At 29.4% G+C, this 25,721-nt stretch overlaps 1 protein-coding gene across 1 annotated transcript in view; it reads right to left on the minus strand.

The window, feature by feature from the left end:
• Positions 1-24,671, minus strand: part of LOC129966032 (uncharacterized) — a 34,638-nt gene extending 9,967 nt beyond the window's left edge. Inside the window, exons 1-3 of the mRNA XM_056080383.1 lie at positions 24,485-24,671; positions 3,034-5,261; positions 1,737-2,057 (exon numbers count right to left, since the gene is read on the minus strand). Of these exons, the coding sequence (XP_055936358.1) occupies positions 1,737-2,057; positions 3,034-5,261; positions 24,485-24,505 (2,570 nt within the window). The 5' untranslated portion in view covers positions 24,506-24,671. The remainder of the gene's footprint in view (positions 1-1,736; positions 2,058-3,033; positions 5,262-24,484) is intronic.
• Between the last annotated feature and the right edge of the window lie 1,050 nt (positions 24,672-25,721).

A 25,721-nucleotide genomic window follows, 5' to 3' on the forward strand; every position in this document is an offset into this window, starting at 1 on the left:
TGCCCATGACCATTAGATAGTACGTCATCAATGGTTGCTTCCATCTTCCACTCTTCAGTTTTAAGAGAAATTGAAAATAAGTTACTTCGCTGACAAATTTTTGAGAAGAAAATGCGCGACAAATTTTTCCCGGCACAACCGCTGGATTCCAAAATTTTTATTCCATATGAATGCTCATGTGGAATTAAAATTTTGGAATAAAATTTAATTTATGGAATAAAAATATGGAATGACTGCTAGATTCAAATGATCGTTTAACTTCTTTCTCACCATGTCGAGAGACAACGAAAAATAAAACATTGGCAGAGTCCTTTATCCCTATGACTGGTATCACCAGTTTCCCTATTAAATAATTTTCAATATTTTTCAAGCATTATCAACCAATCAGAATGATCTATGATTATTAAGCAAGTATAATTTAAAATTAATCTCTCTTTTATTGTGGTAAGATATAATTCGATAAGGTTATTAATATTACTAAATAAATTTGTATTGGCTACTTTGGCGATTATATTATTAGAATTAATTTAGTCTTATCGGCCAATTTTGATGAACTACATTTTATTTAAACAAATGGAAGAATTATTTTAAATAATAACTGCGTAACAATCATGAATCATAGTGAAAGTCATTAACAAAAAAATTGTTGAAATTACTCTTTCTTTGAGATTATGGGTAATGTCTAAGTTTCATTTTTCAATATCTCTTGAAAATGGAAATAGGGATTCAAACTACTTATGACGTTATATCATATTAACTCATAAACGAATTTAAAACAGAGGGAAATTGGTGAAATCTGTATGTTAGATATTTTATTTAGTGGCTTCGATTGGAGGAATATTTACTAAAAATGGGAGTGATTGAGAAAAGAGGGTTCAATGATATTGTATTATCTAAGTGTATCTTAACATTCATAACATATTGTATTATCTAAGTGTATCTTAACATTCATAAGCATATTGTATTATCTAAGTGTATCTTAAAATTCATAAGCATATTGTATTATCTAAGTGTATCTTAACATTCATAAGCATATTGTATTATCTAAGTGTATCTTAACATTCATAAGCATATTGTATTATCTAAGTGTATCTTAACATTCATAAGCATATTGTATTATCTAAGTGTATCTTAACATTCATAAGCATATTGTATTATCTAAGTGTATCTTAACATTCATAAGATAGAAATTGATGAAATAAGTGCAGATGATTGCGGTGATTATGTGTTATTTAACTGCTTTTTTAATTGTTTAATTATGTACATCTAGGCAGGCTAATTATATGAATAATAATAAAAAAATTATTTTAATTCAGAAAAAATACTGCTTTTTGAAAAATCCACAGAAACTTAAAAAGTACCGAAAAGGCTTTCATTTGATTCCGTGTCCAAATAAAAATGTTCAGTTATTAAAAATATACTCAAATGGAAAATAAAATGTACTCAAAGGGGGGCTGCTCTTTAAAAGTAGTTCGTTACTTTTATGACTTGAATTGAGTTTACACAATTAAGTCCATTTGCTAAGTCTAGATACATTGTTTTTATATATTCTTTAAAATAAGAAATAACAATAAAAACATTTAGCTAAAAATTATAGACAGAGAAGTTTTTGCCTTGATTGAAACATTGCAAATTTCGAATAGATATAGAATTTCCAGTTTGAGACTTCATAATTCTTTTCAAAATGTTTGTCTAAGGAAATTATTATTTTGTCTAACTCCTAATAAATTACTCACAGACATTTCTCCATCCTCAACGTTTGCGTGTATTCTCCAACATTGACCACTACCTTCCACTCGCCCTTTCTGTTCTTAGCGCGGTGGGGTCGACCATAGTGGACTTCCGACGGACACACGAAGCCCCCAGCCGGACCATAATCCTTTGGAACCAGAGAGGAGCTTGAACCCTGCGCATAAGGACCATAGTAGTGGTCGAAGGAGTACGCCTGTTCCTGTTGTCGGGAGAGGCCTTCAACTTGACTTTCACGAACTTTCAGCTCCGCATACATCAGGTCAAACTTGGATTTGTCCTTGTAGATGCTGCTCATAATGGCAGAGCTGCAAAGATAGTAGCGACTATAAATGTCAATGCTCGGATACATTAAAGTGTGTGACAGAAATTATATCAATAGAGAAATTGAGTAATATTTTCTGAAAAAGAATATTTGATTATGTCTTCCAAATAATAAAAAAATTGAATAATATGTGCAATAAAATAGATCAATGCCTAAAATGAAGAAGTTATTAAGCAAAATTAGGTTGCAAGATAATGTGAAATAAATAAATATGTTCCATATTTTCAGATATAATTATGAATAATTATAGTACTAACTATAGTGCTATAGTATTTCTAAAATCACCAGAAATTTTTTCAAGAGTAATAATTTTTGGAAAAAATTAATCCACAATTAATTTTATCCCCTGGGAAAATTTTTTCGTCACTGATTAATAAGAATTTTGTATTCTAATATCCTTTAAATAAAGATTTATAAAAATTAATTTTTGGAAACAGCTCTCTCACACAAATTTTACAATCTGCAAGAGAGTAAAAACTAATTTTAATCACACAACTGCGATTTTTTTTTCTTCTTTTTTTTAGTTTTTTTAGGTAGAAAATCTCATTTATAAATTCTATGGAAACAACATTTCATAAATTTTTCGACAAACATTTTAAATGCTATCAATATGCAATTATTTTACATTTATTATTTTTATCCTGTTAAGACAAAAGAAAATTGTTTTAAACTTAAACAAATTCATCTGTTCTTATTTTATATATGCAAGAAGAATAAGAAAATATTTTATGTGCAAAGTACTGATACTCATTTATAGATAACACTCATTTTGATAATCCAATTTATTGATGCCCATCTATTGACCAGGATTATGTTGTTTGAAACGTTTGTTAAAGAATTAGCTTCTCTTGTAACTTAGTCAAAAAATTTAGAGTAAAAGAAAATTTATTTACTACAGAAATATTAAGGGGAAATTTACACAAATTATTCACACGTTAATACTTTATTTCAAAACTTACCTTGGGTAATCAGAATCATCTAGACAAATTTCTTCCGTAAGCCGATCACATCTTGGCCCAAGAGACCATTCGTTGGGTTTATAGCTGTGGCTGGTTTTCTCAACGGGTTCGGAGGCTTTCATAGAACCAATGTAGTTGGTAGAAGGGGATTTCCTGTTTAGTCTGTATCCCATAGGATGTAATTTACGATTCACCTGACGGTGTTGATTCATCATTTCTTCATTCTTGAGAAGAGACAGAAGAGCATTGTCTAAAATACTATCTGTGAGCTTCGGTTCATCAAAAGATGCTTCTGATGTGTAACTTGGTCTGTATGTTCCAAGAAGAATAGGTATGAGTTCCTGTGGCAAATCAGGCAGGGGCACAATCTTTCCTTTCAGTATCCTGATCACAGGCATAGTGGACTTAGAGATAAAAGATTCATGGCCATCATAAGGGCTAACCACAATGCCAAACTGTCGTTGTTCAGAAGACGCCATCTTGTCAGGATTACTACGAGGATGCGAGACATCATCCATTCTTGTTGCATTGCTCGAAATATTACCATCAATATTCAAAATACTTTGGAGCAATTTAGCAGCAACAATATTCTTCAAAAGCGTTGAATTCTGTGTGATTGAATCGAATCCTGCACTTACGTTGAAATTTTCATTAATGAGACTGTCATTTAAGAAGCTTAAATTTCGAAACATAACTTGTCGATCCAAACGGATCTGCTCAGCAAGTGGAGATGCTAAAAAATCTGAAAACGACATCACGCCACCTTGTGATCTATCGTCACTAGATAATGGAAAATGGTCCATTTGTGCTTGATAGTTTACATCTGAGTAAAACGCAGATCGACCATTGGCAGGAATTTCATCCGAAGAATTTGTTCGAGAATAATTGGTCACTTTGGAATCATCAAATTGTTGAAAAGCATACTTTCTAGCTAACCTCTGCCTGTTTTTTGTAAATTCACCTAAAATATTCTTCAAGCTTGAAAGCAAAGGGAAATCTGTTGTTTCTTTTTGCTCTTTGGACAATTCTATAGAATCAGATTCATTTTGCTCTTTGGACAATTCTATAGAATCAGATTCATTTTTCTCTTCATTCGACTTATCTATTTTATCAATGTTGTGACTTATTCTTTTGCTTTGGAAATGGCTGAACTTTTCTTTTAATGATTCCCCAGAATCTGCCTGGCGTTTACGGCGAGAAGTTCTTGAGGTATCTTCGTCAAACTGAAGCGCTCTTGGTCCGAAGCGAGGTCTTTCCGATGATTCACCCACCTCATTTACAGTTATTTGATCTCTCAGAACTAATGATGGTCTTCTTATTATAAGATTTTTAGCATCTTGAGGTTTTACACGATTTAATCTCAAAACAGGAGTTTCGGCAACAATGTGCTTGTGTGGAGTAGCTGTCTTTTTAATCTCTTCTTTTGGATGTTCTTCGTTAAACTTTATATCGGTATCATCTTGATCCGAATCAGAATCAATTTTATCAATTCCTGTGGGTACGGGATCAGAATAAATTGCGGTGCTTGTTATTTTGTCCTTGTTAAAATCAGGTTGAATATGAGGTTTTTTGTCGTATGGTTTTGGAGCTGTTCTGTATTGGTAATCATATCCTTCAGCTGGTCTATTTGGATTGTTAAATGATGGCCTGTAAGGAAATGCTGGTCTCATATCATGACCAGGATTTTGAGGCTGTTGTTGGTAATATGGAACAAATATCGGAGGAACGTACCTTGGATGTGGCCCATTTATGTTCACGTCAACAGTTGGAAAGAAACGTTGGTGATGAAACTGAGCATTGTTTCGTTCATTTAACACATCTTGCCTCCTATTTATTGACTGCCGATAGATAACAGGCTGTCTTCTGTCATTTGCAATATTAAAATTATTACTTATTGGATCTGGTCTTCTCGGTGGTTCGTGGGGATTAAAATTATCAATTCGACTTGCATTTAAAATTGGATTAGGTGAAAGAGTGCCGTTGCTTCCTCTACTGCTTACTTTTCTTATTCTGACTGCAGATGAATGAGTGTTATCTAATCCAGCACTAACTATGAATTCCGCTGCTGTGCCACCAATAGGGCCGTACAACTGTGGCATTCTTTTCAAATGTTCTTTAGTGATGATGACAGTTGGAAGTTTCCTGCGGTTATTGCGATGCTGTGATCTTATGTCCTGAGCATTAATGCAGATACATAATAAATGAAGTCCTATGATGTACCAGTGAAACTGTAAGACGTAAAAATATTATTAAAGCTGGTTTGAAAGTTTTCACTGTCATATAGAATGAAATGCATTGTTTTATTTTTAAATATAAAGCATGGAAATGAGAAATAGCTGTTATGAAGATAAAAATATTCAATATTTCCCACTGCATTTGGATCATAGATTTAGCAGTCCATTTAATAAAGATATTTGTAATAAGAGCTATTGCTTTTGACCAGGATTTTAAATTTCGGAATTACGATGTTTTAAAAAAGCAAATGCGTGTATTAATCTTACGCTTTGTTCTTGAGGAAAATTAAAATAAGATGTTAGAAATTTCGTTTGGATATATACAACAAATATATGATAGACTGAGAAGTATTCCAAGTTTGCTTGTTTGATAATAATTTGTTAAGAATTGTAAAATGTTGTCAGAAAACTTATTAAATTAGCAAATTTTATATTTAAATTAAAAAAGGCTATAAAAATTGTATTTTCCTTTATTTATTTTTATTTCTTTATTTTTTAAATCAAAACTCACATTGAATAAAAATACACACAAAGCATTGAAAAACAGGCCGATGGAAAAAAAACGAATAAAAATAAATAAATAAAGGGAAGTAAATAACAAAATAAAAATTAAAGATTAGTTAACTAACAAAATTTAAAAAATTAAAAGCTCAGAATAAAAAAATACAAAATTAAAAAAACAAACACAAAATTTAAAATCCGTCTAAACCCCAAAAACAGAATTCCTAATCAAATCAAATCCAAAGTCACTCGTTATTGCAAAACAACTTCAAGCAATTTCTACTCATTTTTAAGCAAAATCTTCATTTTTCTAAAATCAAGATTAAAGGAAATAAAGTAAAAATAAATCAAATCAACTAAATTTAAAATATAAATAAAGCTATTCACAGGAAAAATAAAAAAAAAGGAGAAACCTGCTAGTGCATGGAACGATCTATTATAAATTTTATCACATATCCTATATGCTTCTCAGATTCTGAAGTCAGATGTTTTGTTTTAAATAAAATTTTTAGACTACTCTTGTTTATTTACAATTGCAGAGAAAGTTAAGAAGTTGTTTTTGTGTGCATTCATTCAAATAAATAGGGATCAGCTTCTCCGAAAGTGCATTCACAGTGGGGAAAAAAACTTAAAAATAAGATTCCTAATTCTGAAGTTTATCACACCTTTTAAATCTGCTATCATTTATGGCTCAAAAATGGTGGGATGATATTTCGATTTCGGGTACTAATTTTTGCCGTGATATAGAATCAAAGTATTAGTATATTTTGTAACTCTTTAAGCAAAATCTAACTATGAGGCAGTACAATACTATACTACGGACATCAATTATCCTTTCTATTCGATCAACTCTCTCATTCTTAAGATTATTCGAGTACTCAGAATACTCAGAATCTTGGACTGCAAGAGTTTCTCTTTCAAAGATAAGAAAAAATGTCCTCCTCATTAAGAAAAATTCTCTACCCCCCGGATCCTCTTTTGTATATCAAAACCTGAGACAGAAAAGAGAACCTCGTATAGCTGATGTTTGTGAAGCAAATGTGTGGTCGGACATCTTTTAAGAATCCCCCAATCCCCCAACTCTCTCAGTCCCCCAATCCATTAGAGAGAGGTACTTAATGATCAAAGCTGATATTCGATCTACTGGTATTCAATCAATCACATTTAACGAAAAGGAAAAGGCTATTTTGCAGTGAAATCTAAGCATTTGGGGCGCTCACCGTAGTTTCAAAGAACGGGTGTTTGGGGCCTTTCAGTTTTGAGAGAATTAATTACGATCAGAAATGAAAAGATCTCATTGATGTTCCAACCAACACTTAAATTCATTTTTCCACTGGTAATCATCGGCTCATTTTTAAAAGAAATCCTCAATAATTAAAATGATATTTTTATAAAATGCATAACAATATTGACTTTAATATAAGCTTATTTCATGAAATCAGTTTCTGGCAAATTGAGCATTAATGTGTCAAAGGCAGCAGTTGTCATGAGATTTTCCAAGCCATATTTAATATTAATTAAATATACTAATATTGTGTTTCTAAGTCTCAATTTCTTCCATTATATGCTCCTGTAGCATTTGTAACTCGCCCCCCCCCCAGCAACGTATCCACTTCCTCATTACAGAATAACCAAAAGTTACGAATTAACTAAGATTTTCGAATTAATTCTTTATGAATATACAAGACAAAATACAAGCCAACCGTAAGAATATTTTTCTTTCCAAAGTAAAGAAAATCTTTGAGTAGGAAAGAATTCATCTTATTTTCCTTAATTAATTTAATTCCACTTTATGTGAAAAGATTATTCTCTAAAGAAAAGAATTATAGAAAGATGGAACAAAACAAAATAACAGTTTTAAACCAGACATAAAAAAGTCAACCACTGTCTGCTACTCATATGTGGTCTTAACAGCATAGTCATTGTTTATTTCACAATGAGAATAAAATTCTAGCGTAACAATCACAAAGAACATTAAAAAAGAAAAGACTACCAAGTAATTTTAATCTCCTGCTGAAAAAAATTAAAGCAATAAAGGAAGAAAAATCCAGAAATTCCTTTATATTTAAATCATTAAAAAAAACCTATAATTTTATGCGCCAGATTCTTTATTGCTGCTTTTCCAGGCGTGAGATGCTGTTTTCGCCAAGAGAGGTGCCAAAATAACAACGGGGCGGTTTCGAGCACAGAAAAAGTGCTCCCGAACTGGTTCCTGACGCCTTCGACGAGAGGTGAACGGTCAGCTGCCCTTCAAACAAATAAACTTTCTCTTGTGACCCTCGAATTGAATTATGAAGGTTGTTCCACCTGCTCCCACTGAACAACGAGAGCCAAATCGATGACAACCCTTTACCAAACGCCATCAAACGATATTGTATTTTAAATTGATACGTGAAATGTATATTTACAGGATTACTTATTCGGGTAGCAATCTGATTCTTTTGAGAATATGCTCTGAACAGAAAGGAGTAATTCACATTTGACTATGTAATTTAAGAAGCACGGTAAACTATAGTCAAGAAGTTTGTTTTAATGTAGTAAGATGGCAAGCTTAGAAGTTCTGTTACGTTACGATTTCCTTTAGGAACAAGAAATTTAGTAGTGGATGACAGCAGAAAAGAATAATCGGCATCTAAATAAGTAATTTATGAAAGATAGGAAGATTTAGTCAAGAAGTTTTCTTTGGTGTGAATAGACATCTAAATTTGGAAACTTTATTACATTACGATATACTTTTCGGACTCAGCAATTTGCTTCAATAAGATCATAAGGGAAAAGTAGAACAATGATTGAATTGTTTTTAGATTTTCGATTTCAAGACCCAGATCTGTTGATACTGCGCCAAACAAAGAATAAAATTTAAAATATATTTAGAAATGAGGAGAGTTCTTAAAGTTTTTCATTGCAGTATGTGAAACATATAAATAAAAATAACAGTAAAATCAATTAAAAATGAAATGTAGGAAAATTTGCGACAAAATAAAATGTAATAAATAATAAATGAAAAGTTGAAAAGCTAAAGTAGTATTCAACAATCCATGAACTATGAATTTCAATTAGTTCAGCCATGTAAATTGTCTCTAACTGTAGAAAACGAGCTGGAACAAAGCCATTAAATCAGAAGAATAGGTCATCTATTATTATTCATTTTAGTTGGATGATGGATTTTTCTCTTTATGTGCAAGAGTCATTATGCTGACCATACGACGACAAAATAAATATATATCACTTTATGTACATTATATATTAATTACAAGAATTTTTTTTGTCATTTATTTATTTATGAGAAACTAACAAAAAAAGGGCTAGGTTAGAAAATGATTAGAATAATATGATAGATTATAAGTCTAAATAGATTTGCATTTTGTAAATATTACTTCAAATTAGGCATGTGTTTTAAGAGGTTTTTAAAAAATCATATCGCGATAAGAATCCTTAATCGAAAAAAAGCCTGATCAAAAACTTTTATCGTTCATAAGTTTTATAAGCTGTAATATACTTTAAACCTACATGACAAATTTTAGATATTTCATCTGTTCGCTGACAATACTTCATCTATTTATTTATCTAGAATAAAGCTTCATTGCCCTTGATACTTATTATTTAATCTTGGAATACATGATGTGATTTCTCGTAACTTTGTGTTACTACCCATGCAAAATTCAATATTAGTTGGAATTTTTTCAGTTAATATCGTGTATACATATTATTTTCAGCATCATATAACCTATAGTGAAACGGAAGCATTTTCCTGCATTCAATACCATTATAGACTGACGCTTATTATATGCATAAAACGCTTTAAAGTGAAATGAAAATAATAATTCATTTGATTTATATCTTACTGGCAATAGGAGAATTTAAAAAAAAGGATTAAAACAGCTTTATTAGATTGAATCACTCCAATAAACGGTTATGATTAAAGAGTCTGTCAAAGAAGCAATTATCTTCAAATTTCATGCACATAAGATATTGATTATTTCCTGTTTGTGTGGGCATGACTGGATTTTTGTTTTATACATTATTTAACGTCCTCATGGCATCCTTTTTTGAGATTGGATTTACCGATTGTTTCAGCTGTGTTTAATATTTTTCTAGACGACAAATCATGTGTTTGCTCTTGTGTACATGCTACCTGTTACTGAATTTCTTTAAAAAGAAAGGCATGTGCATAGTACATCTCGATACAAAACACTGTTCCAAGGGAGTTGTTAGGACGGACAATCCAAACAAACATATACATGCATTTTTTGGATTGGAATTTCATTTCGTATTATATAGAGAATGCCCAATCCAATTGTAGTCCAAAAATTATTTTCCAAACCGTTTGAAATAAATCTATACTTCGAATTGGAAAAATACTCAAAACGACGTATTTATTCAGCCCTGTGGTTCTGTTAGTCAAATGTAATAAAATATTTTTAACGAAGTTAATTTCTACTCTGTCACTACTAAAATTGACTAAGTTATAAAAAATTGAATTGCCTTATTTCAAACCAATGAACAATCCTCTGAGACGTTGTGAATCTTTCTTCAGGCGATATTGGTTTTGAATAATCTAAAAAAGAGATATTCAAAGCTTCATAATTCGGTTTGTTTTATACGCAGAAGAGTGGAATTATTTTGTTTAAAATAATTTACTTAATATGACTACAAGACATTATAAAATTTGTGACATCACATATTTTCAGGCTTACTTTTATCGGCTCAATCTATATAACTCCTTATATCAGAGCATTTTAGAAATGAGCTGTTACGTCAAAATTAGATAGGATACCATGTATATACTTTTATTTACAAACATTTTAAAATGATTTTTAATATATGGCAAAGATCTTTAGCTGTGTAGCACGATTCAATAATATAAATATGATTCTTTAACTGTGTGGCAACTCTAATTGTAGAAATATTCGAAAACATAAGTAGGATTCTTTAAATGTGTGATAATTCAAACAACATTGATCTGATTCTGGATGTCATTTGGACCATTTTTCCAACCGGAGTATATGCCGCTCTTTAACAGATTAGAAAGTAGCTGCTGGGTCACGGTTAGATTGGACATCATATATATTTTAATAAAAAAATTTTAAATAGTTGAAATCTTTTAATTGTGTGGCAATAGTTAAGAACAAAACTTTTATGTATAACATTATTTTACATAACATAACAATTTAATTTGCAAATAGTGAAAGGGAGGATGTAGATAAATATATCACTAAACACACATTCATTTTCAAAACTTTTAGATAGAAGTTCAACAATCAGAAGCAAAATATATACATATAAATATTGTAATGAAAAAGTTTCCTATAAATTAGACTAGCTTAGAAAATGTGAGAATATTCTTTCTCAACGAAATAATGAAGTAAGAAATGTTTAACTCAAAAGTAAAGCAAGAAGTTTATCGGACTAAGAGAAAATCTGTACTTGAATTAAAAGATATCATCTACTGTAGTGTTTCCGAACTGTATCAAACAGTCAAACAAGTTAAACTTTATATTATTATTAAATACATAAAGTTTAAGATGTTTTTAAATATGCGTAGAACTAAATGATAATTATATATAGATATAGATATTGAATTGTCACATCCATGGGTCGAAATTTTAGAAATATGATATGACGCTTTAAATGAATAATTAAGTCTCTTTTGAGTTACTAGATTGTTGCTTTGTTTTGGATTACGTCTTGAATCTTTGAATGTGGATTTTTTTATATACCTAAAAGGTTCAGTTTTTCTTCTAGAAATGTTATATTAATTATTTTTAGAATTGAGAGGCATTTAAGAAAATAGTTTGTTTAATTTATTTGAACTTTTCTTTAAATTGATTAATTCATGATTAATTAAAAAATAAATAATCTTACTTAAAATTTGAAGTAAGAAATTATAATATCTAGATTTTTATTTCATCAAAAAAAGTACTAAGTACTAACTTCAAATTTCTTTCCAGCGTAAAGTCTTTGCACATTCTTTAAAGGATGACAGTAAAAATAATTTACCGATAATATATTTGATTCCATAGATAGCATTGTCTGGTCAAAAATTGTATTGATATTTTGTAACTTCTGAATTTATAGCGTAATAAATGATATGTTTAATAGATACAATGTCCACCTCAAAATATTTTGTTATCTTTAATCAAAAGTAACCATAGGCATTTAAAAATGTATTTGGAGAAAGAAAATAGCCATGGACACTTAAGAATTAATACTTTTAATGCTAAATATATCTCCCTCCGCTTTAGAAAGGATTTAATAACTGACGAAGAGTTGAAATACTCTCCTTCCAAGAATATAGGTGTTTTTTAACATATGTATAGGAAATTCAAACACCTTAGTATATCTATTTTCATCTGTTCTTTTTATAACACAGATTAAGGAAGAAAATTGCTGCTGTTTTGGTTTAGGGTTTATGACAATGAGGACAGGCATGGCTATATAGCACCAAATGCACGATAAAAATCAGGAAAGGTTTGAAAAAAAATCACTCTCATAAGAAAACTCGTCATTTTCTGAACCTAACCCTTTTATTCTCACGTTTACGAAAGCAGATCAAGTTTCTCACAGCAATTTTCGCACAGCATATTTTTTTTCTCAGTTATTCATATAGAAATCATACGTGCACATATGTTTATGTACCACGAAGATTGTCCTGCTGCTGCTTGTTATACGTTTTCGTGACTGATTCACTAAAAAAAATATAAAAGTCGTGATTTTCGCTGGATTTCTCAATCGCGAAATATATATATATATATATAAACCTTTTAAAAGTGATAGAAAACCATCTTTAGTCACATTACATTGACTTCGCTCGGGTCATTACGTAAAAAGGTCAGGATAGAAAGGGTGTTTGGAATGGAATCGTTTCCTGTCTTTACAGTCCATTGATTTTTTTCTCTACACAGCCTCTTGGGGTTGGAAGATTGTCACATAAACTGGAATTTGCCCATCACCGTCACAGTGACTTCGTTTTTATGGCTGAATTAGGGTTTACATTGTCTCTTCAGAAGCTTTCTCAGCCATAAATTGATCTCACACGCTTTGATTTTGGCGTGACATCTTGATCGATTTAATGATGGAAATGCGTTCATTTTGACATTTAGAAATGAACGTGATTCAGTAGGATGGGAAGATGATCGCTAAATTGAAGAAATTGAAACATTTTTTTTACTTATTCGATTGGTGAATTGTCAAGACATCATTACTATGCGTGTTTTACTGTGCTCACATGCTTTGAATGTTACATTATCTGCGCTTTACATGATTGAACCAGTGAGAGTAATGTCCCTGAAATTTTCTCGCATGCCATGTAATAAATATATTTGTGCATTATTAACCGCACGCCATTGGTAAAAAAAATAGTTAGGAAAGAAGCTATTAGCATGCTATCTTTGCCGATTAATCACTGGCATGCGGTTAAGACGCAAATACCAGAAATCCAAATATATATTTTCCATGACTTTTTTTTTTCAAACAATTGAAAAACTAAAATTTAACACAAAACTATAATTATAATCACAAAATCACATACCAAAATTCATATATTTAAGATTTATGATTTTAAGTTATCGTATTCACATGCATTCAAAGGTACAGACAGACAGATAGACAGTTAACACCTTGGTGGATTTTGTTCCAAATTTGATAAAAATCTATTCTGCTGATGCTAAATCTGTGTACCGAATTTTATCTAATTAACTCTTTTCGTTTTGCAATTATTATGTAGCATATAATTACCATGTTAGAATGTATTCGAAAGACAAATTCCCTCGGGATGAATTTAGGAATTATTGGGATTGTAACACTTCAAATAACTGAAAATTCGATTGATAAAGACTAAATTTTAAAATTTTCTTCTACTTTAAATTTAAATTTTTCCAGAATTTTTTTGAAATTACAAAAATAAATCCTCAAATACTTATTATTCGTTAACATTTTTTAAAAATTCATTTATTAGTTTATAAATCGCTTGCGTGTATTTTTTTAACCATTAGCTATTTTGAGAAGAGAATTCGCAAGTTTCTAATTTTCGCTTTTGCCTTTGCATTTACTCAATGACCATTTAAAAATGTTCTTCAAAATATATTTCCTTCTTTCAACGACAGTACTCTTTCCTACATTTTTACCACCATTTTCTTATGAAAATGCATGGGATATTTTTTAAAAAACCGTTATTGAAGTACTTTAAAATGGATAGCTATTCTTAATTTTTTTTTCTCTTTAAATAAATTTTTTAGCAAGCTTAGTATTGTCATTGATCGGCTGAATGTCCAATTTGACCAAATGTTCTGAAAACATCGGACGCTTTATTAAAAAGAAGTAGAAGAAACAGAGTCCTGTTTTCTAATATAGACGTGGTTAATAGAGACCTTATTTTACAAAGGCTGGAATAATTGAGTATCTATTGTGTTAGAAGGATAAATTAAGCAAATCAAATTTAATCCTCTAGTAGTTTTTGCATGTAATATCTAAATTTGTTTTATTGCATACTTCAAAAGACAGTATATTCAAACACTATATTCGAAAAACTTTCAAAGCAAGTATCACAGGTGTTCAATATGTTATCATTTTGTAACTGGCTAGATTTAAGATTTATGTCCAGCCTCCAAAGTTGAATTATTTTTTTTTTTCGTTAAATGTTATCCTGCAATTCTTTATTGCAACCCTAAAAGCCATTCGTCATCATCTCTAGAAGCCAGCTAAAATGGAGGACTTTTAAGACGGTTGGCATGATTTTGACCTGCTTGGCGACAAACCGGATATTTATCTTAAGTTATATCTATGTAGCTAAATGTGCTTTAGCAGCTATAGTGCAATTCTTGCCTTTTCTTCTGTAGTATGTCTCTGGCGATGCTAATATGAGCAGTTGTGAATCGAACTTTTATGTCAGAGAGGATTATTGGACGTGGTGGCAGTCTTCTTCTTCCACAAAAAAGGATCTAGGGTTGCAGAGATTAAAGTAAGAATTTCTGAATTCGAAATGAGAGAATAATCTACCAATGTGGTAACGTATCATTAAGGTATTTCAGAAATTCTTACAAAACATGTGGTGGAGAATCGTCTCGTTTTGTTAAGTTAATGTAAAAATGTTTACAGTTTTCATAACTAGATAATTTAGCTACGTTTTGGATAATTTTTGTTAGTTAGAGGACTTATTTCATTTGATGTTAATTTTCTGATATTTATCTAATATCGTGATAATCCAGTATAAATCAGATCAAAAGTTGAAACTGAAAAATTTTTTATGGTGGAATTAAAAAGACATTAAAATTTTTTAATTGTTTTAGTGCTAAAAATTAATAAAATTAGATTATCTAAGAGAAATGACATATTATGCTTACAAAAAATTACGGAATTAACTAATCGTTTATTAATCATGTTTCTCCTCGACAACGGAAGATCATGCACATCGATAGAGAATGGAACCGAAAAACCGAATGAAATAAAATCAGGCAGTTCGCCTTTCAGATTCCAGTATTGAGAAAGAATATAGGATATATGACATCAATTTTATTTAAAGCATGATGTAACAAAAGTAGGGCATATGAAACATCTTGGAGGCTTGCATTCAAAACTTTAACGTATTATTTCTTGAAACATATATATATATTTCGAACAAATGATGTAACTACTTACTGTACAATAAAGCTTTGAAATCCGATCATTCATTTTGATTCACCTTGAATCTTTACTTCCAATTTTTTATTTACCACAAGGGTATAATTTTAAGTTTAAAAAGGACGAAATTCTAAATATGAGATGTTTAAAATTTCCCAAATTAGGCTGTATTGCTCTGATGCATATTATAAAGAAGTTCAAAAAAATATTTTAAAATCATTTCGAGCAATTTCTAGAAAATTAACCTAGCGTATCACATGAAAATGATTTCTTAATGGAATACTCTACCGTTCTGTTGAAAAAAATTCCACAAATCTTTCCGATTAAAATCTGTCCTAAAAATAGCTAAACATCGTGGAAACAAGAATAAATCCTAATTATCAAATGTAGAACAAATAACTTCAACAAGAATCTATTCAGAACAAAATGCCGGAACTAAGAATTTACTTTTTTATCAACCTTTGTCTTATTTCATATCTTTTGCACTTGTTTTATTCTGTGTTCAAACAAGTTTCTTTCTCCATTGGTGCATGGCAAGTCATTTGTGACTGCGTTGAAACCAAACTTTGTCGGCGAAATTAAGCTGTCAGCATTAAAGTTATGGTTTCTAGCTTTTTTTTTCCCTAGAAATTTGGTCATGCTGGAAAGAATTTTACTTTTTATTTTTACACCAACATCAGGAAATAAATAAAAAGAAATACTAAACCTGTTAAATATTAAAATATGTAATAATCAGTTCTTAGACAATGAGAAAATTTTAATCCTGAAAATAATCTTTATCTTGTTTCGAAATTCACATCGAAAATGGGTAAAAAATTACTTATTATCATCTATTAAGGGAACATGGTTTTTTTCTACAATTTATTGTCTTTAAAAGAATATATCTAACGGATGAAAATCTTTTTTATCATGATTAAATTAAGATGTAATTTAAATTCGAGCTGCATTCTTAACAGCAATGAATTCTTATGAAATTATTATTTGCATTTTCACCTTATGCTTAGCATAACACTGGAAAAAAAATTGAAGAACATTTCATCTATGTAATTAACTTTGATTTCTGTTAAGCTTCATTATATGTGAAGAAAAACAAGAATGATTCTTGAAATTATTCTTGAATTAACTCGATAAAAAGTTAAATGCAACTGCAGTGATAAAATTACACAAAATTTTTTATTTATTTAACTTTTTGAGATTTATTTATTGTTGCAATAGTAGGAATTTTTCCATCTATGGATAGTCAAGCAACCTATAATTTGTCCCAAATTACATACAGATCTACAATTCATAAGCTAAATCTCATCTGTCTAGCTTGATCTATTTTTGTTTTATCATTCTCATAAGCACACGGATGGACAGATAACTAAAATTTCCTTTAAACCTATTTCGTGATGTATCGATTTTGAGATAATCAAAGGTAATTTTAAGAAAAGATATTTTTTCTGGTTCATGGAGTTTCAAACGTGGCGATTCGTCCAACTTTTGAGGTAGAATATTGGGACAATTCGAAAATTTTCTCTTAGTATATTTTATTTACAAGTAGACAACAAAGAATTTAAATTAATGCTTACAATTACCGTCATCAAAACAATAAGTAAGCAAAGGAGAAGGACGCCCTTGCCTTGTCTTGGCATTTTGGTGCTTCAATGCTCAGATCGTCGCAGATAACAATATTGATATTGTGGTCCTATCCTGACCATGTACCAGTCATTTCCAATAGAGTTACGTCCTGTTATTGGAGATGAGACCACATAATCACAACTATATCCCCAGGAGAACCGGCATCTTGAACCGAGATACTCATCTGCCTACCCATGTCCCTCCCCTCTCCAACGATAGTAAAAATATCATAATTTAAATACCCCCGACCTACCTAAACATCCGGGTAATCAGAAAAATAATTGCCACGACATCGGCCAGAGAACTGAAGTTATAACCCAAAAAGACGTCATCCTCCCACAGGAGGTGCTTTCCATCATCGGAATATTATCTTCATTATCTGGCGAATTCTCATCCCCATATTCGTGGTGTTCCTCACCGGAGGAGAGTAAAAATAAATAATAAAAACGATAATAAATATATCTAGTAATGATCCCCAGTTATAAAATAAGGGCTGGAGATTTAAGGATTTATTTTTGAAATTAAATTTACTTAAAAACATCGAAGTAGAAATTTATGAATATCGGGCATTCAAGAGTGGTGACTATTGAAAGAAATCAAATATATTCAGAAATGGATACAATAAGGAACAATTTGTAACTATTACCTTTATCACTGGTATCATTATGTAATAATCCAACATTAATCTAATAACCACTTCTCGCTTTATCGGCTTACATATACAAGATTTACCTATGTTGCTGATTTCTTTTCATTATAAAAGTTCTGTGTCATTTTCTTGGTGCGCATCGCGTTTGCAAAGAACAAAAATGAAATCCAAGATGAATTTTAAAAAAGTGAATTCATTCGTTTCTTTTCTTTAAATTGGCATCCATATTCTTCTGATTGTTGTGTCCAAACAATTTTTTTTTCTTTCAAGAAAAATACAGAAATATTTCCACAAAACTATAAACTATTCTTTTGCTTCATTTCTTTAAATTCATTGGATAGCTATTTACCTAAATTTTTCAAAGAGTAAGAGTGTTTTCCTATAATGTTTACTTGAATTGGAAAAAAAGAATATTTTGTTAACAAAATTCAACATTCTTTCGTTGGTTGTTTTAAATTTAAAAAAAAATCGTGGAACCCCATCCGGTCTAAATAGTGAATTGAGAAAAATCGCTAAAAAAAGTAGAGCATAAAAGTGATAGACAAATCACCTAAATGATTTTATTATTGTTATAAATATAAATAGCTTTTATTCAATTCAAAACACAATGCGCGTGGTTTATAACAGATTTTATTTTCAATAAGATTCTTATAAGTGTAAAGAATTTGCTCTAAATTTTGCATTTGTGTCTAATATAAATGTTTAAAAAGAACAAATCTATGCCGATTAATCATACTATTCAAACCTGTAATTAATATGTGTTCGTGCGCATGTGTACGGGTGAATGTGAGCGAATATTCTTTAAAAATTATTCGCCTGTTAAGTGAACTTATTAAAACAAATATTTCATTTTAAAAAATTGCATTTCTTAATCTCTTAAAAATATTTATTTGCTCTTTTAAAAAAGTACCATACTATTAGTGAAAACCACAAATTACTAGAAAGCTAATAGCAGCAAGTGCTCGCGTGATTGCGTCTCGAAAGCTAAGAATTTCCTGAAGAAAGACCTTCAAGGATCATTTATTCGACGTGAACTTGTTAAATGGTTAAATAAATTTTTTTTATTCCTTCTTTTTTATATTTCTTACAAAAAACAGTATCTATCAATGTGTTCTTGAAAACCGTTTCTATGCGCACACACAATTGTCTTATATTCCTGTGCAGTATAAGACGGAGGAAAATAGCAATGATATTTTATATTATTACAAATGAAAAGAAATGGAATTCATAGAAAAACAAAAATGGTTAATTCATTAAGACTTTAGACATTTTTTATATGAAACGTATCAACTATAACCTAATATAATACTATATTATTAAGCATGCCATTTTACATAAAAAGTTAAAATGGATTTTATTCTATGAACCAAGTTAAAAGAAAATTTATAAAAAAAGATTTGAAAGTGATGTAAACTATTTTTATCAGAAAAAATGTATCCATTTAACAAATTTTTTTAACGGAAAATAGGTGTTGATTGAGAGAACAAGATGTTTTCCTTCATTAGAAAAAAATAATTGTATTACATTCAATTATATCGAGCGTGCTCTCAAAATTTTAACTTATTGTTAAATTTAAAAAATTGAAAAAGAAGCATCAATCAACGAAACGAATTTTCAGATGAATCAGCAAATTCTTTTCTAACCGTCAAAAATTCGAAGTAAAAGGGGAAAAGAAGAAAAATGTGTTCTAAAATGAAAGAAAATGCATAATATTGCTATGAAATGAATAAAAACATGACACTATTTGAATATTTAAAAATATGATCCGAATTATTCAAGGCGGTGAGAATTGCTTGGACACTTACTTTTATTCATTGACATTTTCAAAACACGAATTCTACAAATATGCGGCAACAACATTGAATTTGCTAATAAATCATTGCAGATTTCATCGCTTAAAACAAGGTAACTTTATGCTCTGAAATTTTTATAATAGAAACTATCATAAAATTTATTTGCTTATTAAAGATATGAGATCTTTTACTTACTACATTATTTATTAAGTATCAAAATATGAGATCATTTGCTAAATATATTCAGCACGAACATTTACAAAAATGTCTCGCGTGATTTATGCAACTTATGCGCCTAAAATTAGAGAATGAAAAATCAAATTGTCCTTCTATCGCCAAAAGTAACGATGTAGCATTCTGATCTTTATTTGATGCTAGCTGAAGTACAAGGTATTGCTAGAAATTTAAATACCATGTACAATATTTTTAATGTAAAAACAAATTTTATATAAATTATTATATATTGCACATTTGTAATCGATTGAAATTGATCATGTTCGATTAAATAAGAATTTTGTATACGCTTAATATGTTTTGAACCATCTGCCTACGCATTCAATAAATTAGCACCTGCTCTGTACTATCTCTTTTGATTACTGCAGTTGGGGAACTTTGCTTACATATTTAACAAATATCAGCTGCTCCCTTCAATTTTTGATATAAATACAGCTTCGTTGAGTTAGAACTGATAATTTATTATTATTAAAATCCAAGAATGTGAAAATTAATTGTTTGAAAATGATGCAAGCAATTTAAATTATCTGTAGCCATTAATGATACGTTTTTAATTATTTTTCCTTTAAACATTAAATTATAGTTTAAGTATTAAAAGAATAAAAATTTATCCTTGCATAAAAATAAGTAGCATATTAATTAAAACTATCTGTAAATAGTTAATTAAATTGAAATAATTTTATTTTTTTTAAATGCATCGGTATTTATAATTTTTTTCTTTTAAAATTTTAATTTTATTATTATGTATTTTGATAATAAATATTTATTTTGGATGAAAAAAATTAAAAATATATTAATTAACAGTATTTGTAAAATTTGAATTGAATAAAAGTTATTAAAAAAAGAAAAAAATTCCTAGCCAGGTTCGAATCTTGACCTTCCGTATACGAGACGGTTACCTAGACAACCATGCAATCGAGATAATCGGAACGGGAGTCAAGTTATCAGTATATAAGCTTTATCAAAAGTTTGACCATTTTCTTGAAATTGACTGGCCATTGCGTTTTAATATTTTCATAAATGAACATTCTAAATGTGTACTATCATTATACTAATTCTCCTCCCGATCTCAGATTTCAATCCCGTGACCTCCTCTTGTTATTACTTTCATTTCTCTCAAACCATACTGTATATTTTACAATAAAAAAAACTTTTTGTGCTCTTTCATTAATTTTCTTAGACAGCCATGGAAAATTTTCAATTCTACTCACGATGCCTGGTTACGGAAGTTGATTGCTATCGTATCCGGTTTATTTGGTTGTTTGTAAACAAAACAAAAACTTGCCCTTAACTCTGTAGAACGGAATGCACTTCGTGATCATCATAAATGATGAAGGCATCGTGCAGTGATTTTTATTAAAAATCGTCAAAAATCATTTAAAACCAACATTTTATTCGTCCTTTAAATTTTCGGAATGAAAACTGCAATATACAAACGTTATTGATATATTTGCTATTTTTAATTATTTTTATTGATTCATGAAATGATTATCTGGATTCAATATTAAGTAAAAAGTAATTAATGAATCAATTAAACATAAAATAATTGCCAATGACGGCAACAATAATGCGGGCTTATTATTCAATTCATTAATTAATATAAGAATTGACCTAGAGATAAGAAGATAAAGAAGTTTAAAAAAACATAGAAATTTTATCATGCAGATTTATTTTTAAGAGTACGTATTTTGCATTTCATCGCTGTCGTTATAAATATATTTCATTTCTGCTCTTCCTTTCAGTTCAAGTTATTTTCATCAAAAAAAGACCCAGAAATAATATTTGAATTTTGGTAGTTAAAAATTTCTTGAAAATGCAAATCATTCGAAATCTTATTTTTGCTAGTTTTCCATATATAGACAATTTTATATTTAAAAAAAAATCTGTCTCCTATTGGGACTGGAACTTCATGTTACTAAAATTTAGAATATTTTGTTGGACTAAGTAAATCATATTAGAATGAAAGAAAAATTATCGATGAAAAAACACCATTTGGTTTTATTTATTCGTTTAATTTCCAGCTACATCAGCTATTAACGAGCGAGAGTATTTTTTTCTCAAAACTTTATCACATTCTCTTTAATAAAGTCTATCACCCCGTATAAAATTGTTGACCTTAGATCAGACGATGAATGAATGATACGAATACTTAAGTTTTTATTTTCAGTTCTCCTCTCGTGGCAATTATGTGCTTCATATTATCATAAAGAAAACGGAATTTGTGTATTATTAACTTCGATTGACAAACAATAGTTATAGAAGAGTTTAACACCTGCTATTTAACCTACGATCTTCGAATAGATTTTTTTTTTGGGGGGGGGGGCAATTAATCTGAGATGCTATAAATGCACAAGTACCAGAAAACTGAATATGTATTTTGAACACCCTTCTTTTCGACAGACTGAAATCAGAATTTTACACAGAACTACAACTGTAATCCTAAAATCACATACCAAATTTAATTTACCTAGATCATAGTTTTTTTTAATTATTGCATTTACATACAAGAAAGAGTACAGAGATCGATAGGCAATCAGCATCTTGGCAAATTTAGTTTTAAATTGGATAGATATCGACAATTTAAATGTTAAATCTGTGTGCGAAATTTCATCTATCAAGCTCTTTTAATTTTGTGATCATTGTGCCCATCATTTGTATTCAAATAACAACAAAAATTTTTGAATGGACTTTTTTCCAAAATTTGATAAGAATCCACAAATTTGGATTAGAGCTTATACCAAATTTCATCAGTCTATCTTAGAGTGTTTAGGAGTTACAGTGCTCACAGACAGATAGATGTAATATAATTCCAAAAATAATTTTTTTCGGGCTCAGAAAGGTCTGGGACATTTGTCAAAATCTCAAGTGCGAATTTTTTTACAATTGCAATACAATCTGTTTATATATTTCGCATGCGAGAAAGTAAAAACGGATATCTTAAGCTTGAAATACGAACCAGATGCAGAAAGCAAATATCGAACGTTAGTATGTTACATTCTTATATGAAAAATGACATAATGAAAAATGAAACGGCCTCAGATTTATTATGCAGAGCATTTCTTCTTTAAAGGCGGTTGGTGGGCAGAACCGAATCTTGAACCCAAACTCCTACTATGTAAGATTGTGCTATCAGATCCTAGCAACCTCCATAATTCTATCATAGAAATGGAAAAAATTCGAAATCATTTATTTTTTCGTATCGCATATATAGGAAATATAAAGAAAAGACTGTTCCTTTTTTTGTTAACATTATTCCCTGTTTCTTATGAAGCGTTTTCTTTTTCTACACTATTTTAATTTAAACACTGTGATAGTTTTTTAAAGTCGAATACTTCGTTACATTTCCTAAGTTTATTCGGAAATTTATTCTCAAATAAAATTATTAATTTTCAATAGAATTTCATATTTTATTTATTGCTGGTAAAATCATGATTGCAATTTATTTTTTGTCATTAGATTATCTTCAGAAGAATGGCAATGGTTAAATTTTTGGATTTTAATTCTTAAAAAGCACTGTAGAACGTAATTTGTATCATGTGCGATAAAGAATAAATTGCGAATGCATTTTATTATGTAATAATTTTTGTATTTTAAAAAAATTATAAATGAATAAATTAAATTACCAATCAAGAAAGAGACCAAAACAATCATGAAGAATAAAAACTTTCTTTATCTGATCTGAGGTAAGAAACGTTTTTTTCATTAAATAACACTTTACATTCTCTTATAATACAGCGAATAATACAGCGAAAAGATTAAAAACATTCTAAGAGTAAGAAGTTTCAGTTACAATGAAACAAATCAGGCAGGTGAAGAAAAAATAATTTTTAGGAAAAATTTTTTACATAATTCTGATTAATTCTTAAAAAATACTTTTTTTAAATTTTTCTGTTCTTTTACGGTAATAATAATTAAAGGAATTATTATTTCTAAATTATATCTGAATTCTATTATATCAAAATAAAATAATGAAGTACTTAATAAATATAATGGCAATATCAGTTTAACATGCAATAAAAAGAATGAAAATATTTAAATGAAAGTTTTATTAATTTTCTGATTGATAGACTGTTTTAGATGCAAAAATGCAATAAACAAATTTTTAATCAAATGACTTCTTTTAATCTTGAACAAATGGATGTTAGATTTTCATTCAGACATATGTCATTTTTTTGAATAGTCAACAAAGCATTTTAATATCCAAAATAAAATAATAAAATAAAAAAATTCATTTAAAGTTAAAATATTTTCCAATGATATTTAATTATTTTTAGATAGAGTGCTATATTCAGTTGATATATAACCATTAGATTTTAATTAATGCTCTATGAATTGACTATAAATTAATCTGAAAATACGACTGCTAATTCCATAATAAATACTCAACATTTACAATTAGATTTTTAAAAATTGGAGTTTGTTTTCTAATGTTGAATTTTTTTTTCTAAGTTGAATATTTAACAAAAACTTGCTAAAAAATAGAATTATAAAAATAATTCTTCAACTCGAAGAGATTTATAAACCTAATATAATATATTTGTTCTCAACACTTCTTTAAATGGTAAGATTTTGTAAATATTTATATAAAGTGTGTTTAAATGTAAAGTAAAAATATCTCACTACTAAAATATATAAAAGAAAATTCACATTAAAAATATATTTATGAAAGCTCTCTAATATTTGCATTCTGTTAGGATTCAATATAGATACAGATAAGTTTTGAAAGCTGAAAGTTTTTTTTAAAAAAATTGCATCACAGATTTTATTTTCGAAAAGAACGAAAAAATAAAAATAAAGCTGACCTTTGATATCCAGCTATCCATTGTGAAGTGAGTTGTAGACGAAGAATCAGCAAACAAATAAACAAAAACGAGTCACATTCGCGTTCTATCACAGATGCGGTGGAATTCTGGAGATCACCATTAGAGGTGAATCAGAGCGCCGGAATTAGCATCTTCTTCCGAAGGAGAGTCTGTTGTTTGGGGTTCGATGCCTCCTGGCTACTCTGTGACCGTGACCGTGGCCAAGAAACAGGGTTGCTCCTAATGAAGCGGCAATCAAACGCCAAAAATCGCCAAAATGGGCCTTTTGTTTCCAACTGGTCTTCACTGCCGCATTTTTTATTATTATTATTATTTCCAACTGCAGAAGAAGTAAGTTTTGTCTACCGTGACAGGTGCAACAAGTGGGCAAGGTCATGAATAGGTCCAAATATGCGATAACAAGCATTAATAATGTCCCGGATTTAAACTCATGTTAAGCTTAAAAGGCCTCAAGTTCAAGGGGCTTCAAAAAGACTGTAATAAATTTACACATTTTATAGAATTTTCAGTTCCTAAGCATTTTAGATTGAGTGTAAGTAGAGCATCTTTTAGGACAAATTTACAGATTTGTTTTTATCTATTTTGGAATTTTTTTTTCCTTTTTGTTAAGCTAGGAAAATTCATGTTGTGAAATATTTTTCTTTAAATAATAAAGAAATAGTAGAACATAACATATCAGAGTCAATGCAACTGAACCGATTAATGTATATGGAAGATCCATGTTCAAAGATAGAAAGAAATAATTCGAAAAATGGTTTTTCCGAGTTATGGAAGATCTAAAATGAGGAAATTCATCAAAATTCATTGTTAAATTTATTTAGCAGTTACAAAACCCTTTTTTATATACTTTGTATTTGAGAAAGTAAAAACTATGAACGAAAAATCAGAAAAAATGAGATAACTAAATCCGAATCATACGAATGTGATAAACTCTTTGACTGATTAAGTACTGAAAAGAAAACTACATTCTTATCGAAATCTAGCCGCCTTCAGCTATCAATAATACGACTAAATTAACCATATATCCACATTGTTAATTCAGTCGTATCAACCAACTATGATAAACTATATCTTATCATAACAAAGGAAAGTACTTGTTAAAATTATATTTGAAAAAAAAAGAACATTTTGATTAATTTCCTATGTTTTCAAAGTGATGAAATTGCAAAATCTATCAAGCTGCCAAAGTTTTATTTTTTGGTAACTGTTGATACTG

This window comes from Argiope bruennichi, chromosome 1 (genome assembly GCF_947563725.1).
Source record: "Argiope bruennichi chromosome 1, qqArgBrue1.1, whole genome shotgun sequence".
Classification (NCBI taxonomy): domain Eukaryota; kingdom Metazoa; phylum Arthropoda; class Arachnida; order Araneae; family Araneidae; genus Argiope; species Argiope bruennichi.